The 12,039-nt window shown below is 40.1% G+C and overlaps 1 protein-coding gene across 1 annotated transcript in view; it reads left to right on the top strand.

Moving 5' to 3' along the window:
• The window catches only part of CFAP43 (cilia and flagella associated protein 43), a 753,224-nt gene that overhangs the window by 399,570 nt on the left and 341,615 nt on the right, over positions 1 to 12,039 (top strand). Inside the window, exons 20-21 of the mRNA XM_078643733.1 lie at positions 8,453 to 8,578; positions 10,044 to 10,148. Of these exons, the coding sequence (XP_078499859.1) occupies positions 8,453 to 8,578; positions 10,044 to 10,148 (231 nt within the window). The remainder of the gene's footprint in view (positions 1 to 8,452; positions 8,579 to 10,043; positions 10,149 to 12,039) is intronic.

Below are 12,039 nucleotides of genomic sequence, written 5' to 3'. Positions count from 1 at the left end.
CATATATATATATATATATATATATATATATATATATATATATATACATTTTTTTTGTCTTGGGTGAGGGGGGTTTGCAATAAAACATTCTGAACATTGGAATTCCAGAGTGCTTGCCGTTTTTCTGACGACACAAAGTCAGACTGTGTTCCAATATATATATTGCGTGGCATTATGGGACCGGTAGTTCCGAGGGGCGTGTTGCACAAGCTCGAAATTTGACTTCGATTCCAAAATACAGTCGATGTTGGAACATGTGACCCAGAGGTGAACCCATGATCTTCTATTCTTGTCACTATAAATTATGGCAGTTTGGCAGGCAACCTTATCGACAATTGCAATTATGTGCAGCTGAGGGCCTAAGACGTGATGAATGGAAATAACATTACCGGCTCATTTGAGCCTGCTGGGACTTACAAGCCTGACATTTCTGAACTCTCAGTTCCGATCGGCAGCTTGGATTTTTAAATACATTTTAAGTGTACAGACTTTACAGGACTATTGTTTGGCTGCAGATTTTATTTGCCTTCAGTATTTCCACTGTGACGTAATCCTGTGCATAAGTGTTATTCAAATTGTCTGCTCTAATATGATAATCCAGCAGTCAAGTGTACATATTTCGTGAGTTTTATCATTACGTTATGTTTGACCTGGTATGTTGCAGACTTCTAGCTGTATTGTACAGTTACACACACATGCTTTTGTTGGGCTATGGGGCGATTGGTTACACCAGAATGTTTTTTCTATGTCCATTGCGAGGTCCAGTGGGAAGGGCTATTTAACATGCTCAATGAATGGCGCCAAACTAGATTGAGAAAGGCCTCTGTGTAGGCTGAAACGTTTCTTGTACCTGGGATTGAGGGCGACATGATCTAATAAATTGATGCCGAATCCTGAAACCACTTTGTGCCTGTGCCTTTTTCCACTGAGTTTTTCTTTGTGGGAGCTGGATGTTTTGTACATATATATATATATATTGATATATATATTGAGATGTCATCAGTGATGTCATCAGTGATGTCACTGACCATGTCATGAATGATGTAATATGTGACATCATCAGCAGTGGATTGCGGGCGCGCGAGTTATAGTGAGTACAACTAACTATAACGGGGGAATTTCAATGGTTTTGTATGAGTAAAATCTCCAGCTAACTATAACTGGTGTGAAACCTATGGTTTTTTCAGTGAATTTCAAAGGTTTTTTAAATGCTAATTCCTAACTATAACAAGTGTGAAACCTATGGGGCCTTATTTACGAGCCCCTTGCGCCTCCGGAACGTCACTTTTTGTGACGTTCCGGTGGCGCAGAAGACTGAGTGATATTTATCAGGCAGGACTAAGCCACTTTTTTTGGCGTAATCCTGCCTGATAAATATGAGTCCCTTTAACGCAGTGTCCTGCGTTAAAGGGGCGTGGAATGGGTGTTGCTGGGGGCGTTCCCAGCAGCATCCATGGACTTGAGTAATTTATAGCATCCTCAAAGTCAGTCTTTCAAAAATTCCAAAGTATAGGACATGATAATCCAAATCCAAATGTTTCTCAAGAAAAGTCATAAACCCGGTCCGTGGGTCATATCTGCCCAAACGCCGATATTCCGAACGATTGAAAATGACTTTTCTTGAGAAACATTTGGATTTGGATTATCATGTCCTATACTTTGGAATTTTTGAAAGACTGACTTTGAGGATGCTATAAATTACTCAAGTCTGCTCGAATTGTGTGGGTAAAATTGATACCTAGTCACTTTGAATAGGAGTGTACTTACGACTCGTCTAACATTTGGAAGAAATATCTAGTTATATGACAATAGGATACCGACCTAACTTGAAGGAAATAAGAACGCCCTGAAGAAGTTCTGTTGTACAGAACGAAACGCGTTGGCTGGCTGTGGTACATAAACTTAAGGAAAATGAAAGCATTTAATATACACCAAGATTCAGCGCTTCAATAAGGACTCTAAGTGATATGATTTGATTGGACTTGTTGTGCAAGTGGTGCTGTGCCAAACTTTGGAATATTCTCCACTACTCTCTACTACTCACTCTCTACTACTCCACCACTCTCTAATACTCACTCTCTACTACTCATTCTCTACTACTCTACTACTCTCTACTACTCTCGCTCTACTACTCACTCCCTACTACTCACTATCTACTACTCTCTACTACTCACTCTCTACTACTCTCTACTACTCACTCTCTACTGCTCTCTCTCTACTACTCACTCTTTACTACTCACTCTTTACTACTCTCTACTACTCGCTCTCTACTACTCTCTACTACCCACTCTCTACTATTATCTCTCTACTACTCACTCTCTACTGCTCACTCTCTACTACTCACTCTACTACTCACTCTCTACTACTCACTCTCTACTACTCACTCTCTACTACTCTCTACTACTCTCACTCTCTACTACTCACTCTCTACTACGCTCTCTCTGCTACTCACTCTACTACTCCCTCTCTACTACTCACTCTACTACTCCCTCTCTACTACTCACTCTACTACTCTCTACTACTCACTCTTTACTACTCTCTACTACTCACTCTCTACTGCTCTCTACTACTCACTCTACTACTTACTCTGTACTACTCACTCTCTACTACTCACCCTCTACTACTCTCTACTACTCACTCTACTATTCACTCTACTACTCTACTACTCTCTACTACTCACTCTCTGCTACTCTCTCTACTGCTCTCTACTACTCACTCTCTACTCTATTACTCACTCTCTACTCTCTACCTCTCTCTACTTCTCTCTACTTCTCTCTCTACTAGTCTCTACCTCTCCACCTCTACCTCTCTACCTCTACACCTCTACACCTCTACCTCTCTCTACACGCACACATATACATATATATATATATGCATATATATATGCATTTGCCTTTATATATATGTATGTGCATATATATATATACATACATATAATCTGCATAGCTATATAAATGCATGCATACATATACATATATGCATACATATGCATGTTATTTACATGAAAGTTTGAAAACCACTAATAAAAGCAAAGCTAAAAAGCCACCTCATTACAAACAGAATGGCTTTAACTTAAACGAGGGCGAGATCTATTGCATTTTCAATGCTTGTTTACTTTGGTTCCATCAAGAAGGCATTCAGATGTGTCACACATTTGCCATAAATTCTGAATGTTAGCACTCTAGTTGCTCATTAGATCACTGTAGTAAAGCTACTGCTCACCAGGGAAGTCTGCTGCTGGTATTCAAAGTGCATGTTTCAGTCTGCATGTCAGAATTTTTTTAATGAAATAGAAGAGGATTTGAGAAGTCAAAATGTGCCCTAATTTTTCTTTCTTAAGCACTAATCATAATTTCTATGGCAAAATGAACCCCCTCATTTTGTTCCTTTGCAAATTAAATGTTTTAAGTGTTACCACTTTATTCCAATCAAGATGACTTCAGATGGGCCATACTTTTGTCATAAGTAAGACTATTAGCACTCTAGTTGTTCTTTAGAACACTCTGGGACATTCTGTCATTGGGCAATACTTGGGCTACATCTGGGGGATATTTGTGCTACATTTGGGCTCTTTTGTCTCTGGTGGCCATCTTGGGAGACTTATTTGCTATGAAGTTTCCTAATTTCCTCATTTACTACAGTCTCCTCAGTAGGAAATACTTTCAGTTTTCTACTTTGATTCCATTTGCCATAAATTCAGAATTTTAGCACGCTAGTTGCGTATTAGATCACTGTAGTAAAGCTACTGCTCACCAGGGAAGTCTGCTGCTGGTATTGAAAGTGCATGTTTCAGTCTGCATGTCAGAATTATTTAATGAAATAGAAGAGAATTTGAGAAGTCACTCAAAATGTGCCCTAATTTTTCTTTCTGCAGCACTAATCATACTTTCTATGGCAAAATATACCCCCTCATTTTGTTCCTTTTAAAATTAAATGTTTTAAGAGTTACCACTTTATTCCAATCAAGATGGCTTCAGGTGTGCTTTGTAATAAGTAGGACTTTTAGCGCTCTAGTTGTTCTTTAGAACACTCTGGGAAGCTGCAGTAGAACACAAAGGAATCAACTGACAGTCTCTGTTCTTGTTGGATGTACATGTTTTACTGAGAATGTCAGACTTCATTCTCACATGACTGAGAAAGATAATGTGAATTTACAGAAAATATGCTTTCAGTTTAGCTTATAGATCCCCTTTCAAACCACTGTGGGAAAAGCATGAGATAATAGTTTTCTTTCAAACATGATTCATGATATCCCAGCAGAAGGCTTTTTCACATGGTAAAATCACCTTAGAACACACCACAATTCCTAAAATGAGTATGGTATCATCAACAAATGATTTATAATGTAACTAAAGTCCTAAAACCTTCGATTAACTGCAATGCTTTTTAATGAGGTGCTATCATGTATATTGGTCCCAAGATGGCTGCCAACACTTCTTGAATGAAGTGCTGACAGCCAATCAGATCTCACGATGAGATGTGTGGTTAGGCTCCGCCCAGATATATATATTTTTTTCTTTTGATTTTCTCAGGAACTACTGGAGGGATTTACACCATTTAACCAAAAGGGTGGTCTGCGTACCAGACCCTACCATTTTCCCAAATTTGGTGTAATTCCGTTCAGCGGTTCGGGCTGTAGCCGTGTCTAATCGTCCTATGGAAATTAACATGGGGAAAACACGTTTTGGGACCCCCCTTTTTTCTCGGCCCCCGCTTGACTAATCTTCCCAAGACTTTCAGGGAAGGAGCAGGCCATCTTCTTTGAGAAATTCACGGAGATTCAACAACCGGCGCCAAAGTTATTCCCAATAGAATGTTGCGGATTTCCTATGGAAACTAGGTCCTAACTATAACTACCTACTGGCGACTGCCAGTAGGTAATATATAAATATATATATATATATATATATATATAAGGGTGCGGCGCTTTGCGGTGTCCTTTGGAGCGGTGGATTATATATATATATATCCGCAATACCTCGCGGCGCTCCACCTATTTAGGTGAAAAACAAGGCATGGACCAACTTCTTTTGTAGCATATAATTTATTCACCCCAACAGCTAGTCATGACACGTTTCGGCCGTCCCTGCGGCCTTGATCACTTGACAATGCCATTTACTAAGCCCCATTTAAAGTGCAAATGCATCACATGGGCAAATGAAAATAAAAGAAATACTTCCTGTTTGAATACATTAGTAAATCTCAGGTACATTGTCTCATTTATCTCCGTATAAATACGTAAACATTAAAAAGACAATTAATCACCTGCTTGAATTGTAAATGTCCTCTGTTTCTGACACAGTCGGTTTTGTGCCAAAGATCAATTTAGAACTAATAGCATAAATGCATATTCCATAATCCAAGTCATCATTCACAAAAACAGTATCCATTTGCCATGTCTGTTAATTATAACACGTGCTCACCCTATCGTGCACAAACTATAAATCATAATGAAAAAAACTTTGAAAAAATCCTAAAATATAATAAGGAATAAGAATCCACAGGAGTTAACTTTGAAAGTGTGCTTCAGGTCACTAAACATTATTGACGAGTCATTCTTAGCAGTATATAAAAAAATATATATATACTTATTTACTTTAACACATAATTATCTAACTTATATAGGAGGGTCCCCTCTTATGATATTGCTAAAGTGCCCTCGTGCAAAAGTGCAGATCTGCTAAAGTGACTCATGCTTACAAAATTAATCAAACCACATAAAACTTATCAATAGTCAATTCATAATGGTATAAGTTTAGTTCATAGTTTAGTATAACATAGGATATATTTGGGGGGAGAGAATTAATACATTTGATGTTCTTTTCAGGATCATGTTCAAAATAATTTATACAGTACTTCATGTGACTGGCAGTATATTTAGTTTGTTACTAAGATATAACACCCTGATTTACGGGGTTGTAGTTACCTTAAAACACATTAATACACATAAATCATTGGTAAAAAAAGGATATCGGTGACACAATTAAAACCAACTATCTAACAGACACCTGGATAAAACCTGGATAAAACTTACCCTGATATCTAAAAAACAGCCAGAGTTGATTGTGTGCCACTGCTAATAATTATCCTACACATGTACTATATCTAAAAAACTATAATAGTTTAAAAGAATTAAATATTGTTAGTACAAAATTTGTGCAAATCTAGCAAGTTGATATTCCAATTTTACCTATTATACCATATTCTATATTAAATGTTTGTGTTGTTTGACTTCCCAACCCATATTTCTACTGAAGACCTCACATATAACTTTACTTGATGGTCGTTTACAAGTATGTGTGAAGGTCTTCTGTAGTATTCAATACCCCAGGCCACTTAGAGTCGAATTCCAGAATGTAGTTGGTTTCAGTTTTGCGCATGTGGGCCTCCCTATCCCCTCCTCGTTTTGTTACCGGGATAGATTCAATTGCGTAGTATTTTAGACATTGAGGCTTACTGTTGTGACATGCCTCAAAATGCCTCGCAACTGGGTAGCTTTGATCTTTGTTGATTATCGCACGTATGTGCTGCAGGATTCTTTTATGAACCGGCAGCTTAGAGCTGCCCACATATTTCAACCGGCATTCGCATTCCAAGATGTATATACAATATTCTGTTTTACAAGTCAGGTGTTGTTTAATCTCCCTAGTTGTATTTGGGATGACTGTAGTATATTTTTTGGTGTTCACACCATACTGACATGCCTTACACGTAAAACATTTGTAGAACCCTTTGCTGATGGGTCTCCAGGGTTCTTTACCGAGGCATTCCTGACACTTCTTGGTTAGAATTGTGCCCAGACTAATTCCTTTACGATAGGTTATTGACGGATTGGCGGGCATCAGTCTCCAATAATTGGATCATCCTGTACAAAATGCCAGTTTCGTCTGACTATACTCCTCAGCTCTTTTTCTTGTTTGAGTATGTCAGTACTAACCGAACTGGGTTAGTATCTACACTCTGGGTTTGACTCACTTTTGGGCTGTATTTTAGGAGATCACTTCTAGCTCTTTCTCTAGCTCTTTCTCGTGACTTTCTGATGGCGGTTTCTACTAATCTGGTACCATAACCTCTATCCACAAATCTAGACAGGCTTTCATTTTGCTTCACCTTCATATCCTCATCATTGCTACATATACGGCGGATGCGGAGCATCTCACTGTATGGGATTGACTTTATCAGGTGTTGTGGATGGGCACTCGTTGCGTGTAAAAGAGTATTACCCGCCGTCGGTTTTCTAAAAAGGGTAGTGCTAAAAACATTATTAGCTAAAAAAACCTGCACATCTAAAAATGTCACCGATTCCCTACTGATACTAGAAGTAAAATTCAAATTAAGATCATTCACATTGATTTCCTGTATAAATTTTAAAACACTTTCTTCAGTTCCATGCCATACTATAAAAAGGTCATCAATAAAACGAAGCCATGATATTATATTGGATGTACAATAGTGCATGTATTTACGCCTGAGGACCAGTTCCTCCCACCACCCCATAAAGAAGCAGGCATAGCTTGGGGAGAAACTGGCCCCCATGGCTACACCCTGGAATTGTTGGAACAATTGACCATTAAACATGAAAAAATTGTTCTCTAGGCAGAAAGAAAGCATTTCAAGAAGCATTTTAGTATGATGGGTTAGTTCCATTGGCCTGCTGCTTAGATAATATTCACATGCCCGTAGGCCGTCCATATGTGTGTGTGTATATATATATATATATATATATATATATATATATATATATATATATATCCAAACAGCTTAGCGAAAATCATGCCGGCGCCTCTTCGTTTGTGGCGGGCCTCGACGGGGTTTCGCCACACCCCTTTCAATCCAAACAAATTACCGTCTTTGCTTCACAGACAGAGAGTCGAAGCCCAGATTAGCTTTTCAAGTGTTTTTATTCCGCAACACTAGCACACAGAGTGCTAGTGTTGCGGAATAAAAACACTTGAAAAGCTAATCTGGGCCTCGACTCTCTGTCTGTGAAGCAAAGACGGTAATTTGTTTGGATATATATATATATATATATATATATATATATATATATATATATATATATATTTGCCACTCTGTAGTTCCAGTTAGGACCATGTTTCCATAGGAAAAGCATTTTCTGGTTTGCTTATAACTTTGCCCTCAGTTGATGAATCTTCACAGAGCATTCTAAAAAGTGAAATTAAGGTTAAAAATATATAGATATTTCTTGCCGCGGAAGACAGACATGAGAAGATCTGATTGGTTGCCACCACACCCACAAAGATGGTATTGCTGATATTTTAGGACTCGCAAACTCCCCTGTCCTGAAAATAAGTAAATAAAAACATATAGGTGGGCAAGATAGGGATACTCGGCTCCCCTATGCCTGGTGATGGGGGGCTCTGCAAATGCATCAAACACTTGTATCGCCTTCTGAAAACTGATCACTGCCTCACCTTCTGTATTTGCAAAGATTCAGTCAATGATGCGCGAAAACGAATCCCTGCCTGACATTGAGAAACTGGACCAGCAGGAGTTCAATATGGATCTAGAAGAACAAGAAAGACTGCAAGCAGAGAGCCAGCAAGAAGTAGCCAGGGTATGTATTGGCTGCAGTTATACTACGTGATTGATTGTTGTGGCATCGCCCCTACACCACACTACATAATTCCACATTCAGCACATTCAAAGTCTAGATCTTTGAAAGGAATGTTGATGATTTTGTGTTTATGTCTAGTAAGCATTTAACAAAAAATCTAGCCATCCAACTTTGTAAGAGCATACTCCAAATGCCAATATATAGTTTTCCTTGCAGAAGCTCAAGACTTTTCACAAGAATTGAGTCTCCTGAAAAAAGAGTGGACCGAGAGTCAGGATCGCATCATAGCGAGATGCGGCAAAGAGAACCTCCTACATTCCCTGAAGAATTAAGTACCTGAAAATAAATGTGTGTTTCCCAGACCATACTAAAACGTGAAGTACTAGATGTCCAGTGATACTGCAGAAACCCGAATCACTGACACCAAGACCAGACATTCAAACGACGAGAGGGTTACTGACATGAGTTCATTTCCACTGCCCATCCTGAAACGTGCTTTGATGGGATTGCTTTAAAATGCTCTCAAAACTTATAAACAGGGTTAAGAGTTGGTACAGATTGAGTCCTATGGTAAAGAACTTGGCTTTGGATTGGAAAAGTAATCCTTTCTAGCTTTTGTCACAAAATATTTTTAAATTATATTTGTTTTTGTTTGTTTTTTAACTTCTTATTAATGATGTTCATATATTAACTTAGTAATATTAACTTAGTAAATTTCAAGCTGTATTTAGGTCACAATCGCACCACTCTACCAGTACCTAGGATCATTGGATCACATAGTATTTGTTTTCTATCTATATGAGAAAAGTTTCTGTGATTCTACGAAGATGTATTCATTGCACCAATGGATAGTTGTTGGTTGCTACTGTGGTGCTTTCTCAAAGGTTTCATCTGTATATGACAACCACACCTCCCAAATGTTGCCATGTTTCTGGGGACAACCTCATGCTTTTTACACTGTTTGTGTTTTTCAAATGCAATATGCGGGAAGCAAAGGAATAGCTCTTTGTTTTTTTAAGAAGATTCTAGGCTGTACAACTGAAGCGTTGCCTAATGGACAGTAAACACTAAGAGTATGTTTCATATACTTGCAGCAGTGGAAGAGATCTCAACTAAGATTTAATATTAACCACAGGTAATGTCATGCATTTTGCACCTAAAACCCTGTGGAACAGCCCAGTATGTATGGGCATTGTACTGAAGTAGTGTATGAAAGGTTACAGAAACTGAGTTTGGCCAAACTAAATTGGTCACTAGTATTACCTGCCTTTAACTACTCAGAATCCATATAGCAGTTCAAGTTCCTCAGACATGGTGAAAATGGGAAATACAGGGCAAACTCCTATTGTAAAAAAATTCTTTAACTTGTTAAGGATTGTAAAAAGTGGCACTCTTGTAAACCCAGAATATTATTATGGTGTTCAATAATACTCATAATTTCCTTAATTTATCTGACTTTTTAAAGGTGAGAAAGGAGATTGAGTTGGACAATCTTGCTAAACGTTACTTGCGAGACATCATCAAAAAAGAATGCTGGGACGCAATGGCAGTGAAAGGAAAGTCAGTTGTGGTAAGTTTTAATGGTTATGAAATAGATTTATTTAAATCCGTCAGTTTTGTAAAACAAAAAAAAAGAAATTAATCTTACCTAGTGTTTGATCTTGGAGTACCATGATTTGATATAAGGTACCACAAAACATCCTGTACTTCCTTTTTATGTCTGCCATTTTCCTGCCAAGTGCTAGTTTAATTGATTTCCAAAATGTAGTTAGATGATCGACCATGTTCAGAGAGCCACAGGGCTGACAGGGGCTACTGGGCCACAACTGTGGTCTTTGAAGTTGTTTGCCACTAGTTTCCTGGGGTCCGACCTACTATACCTCTCAAAACTGGGCCAAGTACTGCCCTCTCCCTAATTGACTCTCAGGATAGCGAGAGCAAGCAGTGACAGACTTCTCAACAGGAGGTCTCCGGAGCAAGAACTCATCCAACAGACACTATAAAATATCTTCCTGTCCAGTACTAGTGCTTTGACCAAAAGAAAGTAATCATTCAGTGTTACTCAGTACTACACAGCACGGTTCAGGGGAATGTAATTCAGTATTATATTCTTGACCGTAACAAGTTGCTACACCCTTCTGTACCAGCGTCCACTAACTGAGTCCACAGCATCTTTGATTCATGGGGTCTAATCAGGTTCCAAGGCGCTGGTTCAGGTGCAGCCACTCAGTTAACTGCAAGACAATGTGTGACAGCATTCTGATGGATACATCTGTCAGTGGATTCCTCACCTTGTGAATATCCCCCCGCGTCAGCAACGTTCGGAAAATTCTTTGCAGCTCGCTGGCGTGGACGACGTCACAGGAACGCACGACATCGCGCGCGGCTCCGCTGACGTCACCGACTCCATAATAGGCCTACGCCGGCGTGATGACATCCGTTCCCTTTTTTCCGCGTCGTCGACACTAACGGTTTCGGGGAACCTCTGGAGCTGTTGGTGACTTTGTTACTGTTTTTCTGTTTGGCTTCTTGCTTCTTTGTTTCTCGCAGAGGATGTTGTCTAAGAAGACCGGGTTCAATCCTTGTGGGGAGTGCGGCAAGATGATGTCGATTACGGACCCGCATGAAGATTGTATCTGGTGCCTGAGTTCGGACCACGATGTCAAAGGCTGTTCTTCATGTAAGAAGATGAATCCGAAGGCTCTTCGAGAGAGGGAAGCAAAACTTCTGGTGGCAAGTTGAAAGGTAGAAAAGAGAAGAAGACTTCGAGATCACGTTCAAGTAGGGTGAGGTCGAAGTCGAGGTCGAGGTCCCGCACGGCGTCGCCTTCGAAATCGTCTTCTGGTCATGCTTCGAGGTCGGCGAAGAAAAAGCATAAGAAGCGAAGGCATGGATCTCGTCATCACTCCGGTAAGGACTCGGAGTCGAGGCCAAAGTGGCCTAAGAGGAGGCATAGAAAAGATGAGGTGTCTCCTTCGATTGATGTTCCAGAAGGTGAGGCTTCGCCCTTGGAGTCGCCGGTGCATTCTCCGGCTCCGGAGTTGGTTCCCTCTATGGCCCCGTCCCCGGCTCGAGAGGAAGAAGAGGCTCCTTTACAAGAGGGCTCGGTGACTCCAGTCAATCCGCCTGTGGAAGAGGAGGCCAATCCGGAACCTTCGAAAGGGCATCCTATGGGTTCTTACTCGCCCTTCCCAGCTCCAGGTCAAGACCCTACTTCGTTTTTAAACGCGATGTATGGAGTCTACTCGAGAGCTTTGTACCCCTCTGGTGCACCTTCGGGTCCCATGGGTCCTTTGGCATATAGTTTAGGAGTTCCCCACTCCTATGCTCCAGCTCCTTTTATGCCATTTATGCCGGCGCAGGTTTCGCCTTGGCATTTCTCGGCGCCGCCGAAGTCGCCGACGCCGATTCCATCGACGCCGGCTCCGACTCGACCTCGTGAGCAGCAGTTTGGGCTTCCG

This window comes from Lissotriton helveticus, chromosome 5_1 (assembly GCF_964261635.1).
Source record: "Lissotriton helveticus chromosome 5_1, aLisHel1.1, whole genome shotgun sequence".
Taxonomy (NCBI): domain Eukaryota; kingdom Metazoa; phylum Chordata; class Amphibia; order Caudata; family Salamandridae; genus Lissotriton; species Lissotriton helveticus.
This window is presented reverse-complemented; position numbering and strand designations above follow the sequence as displayed.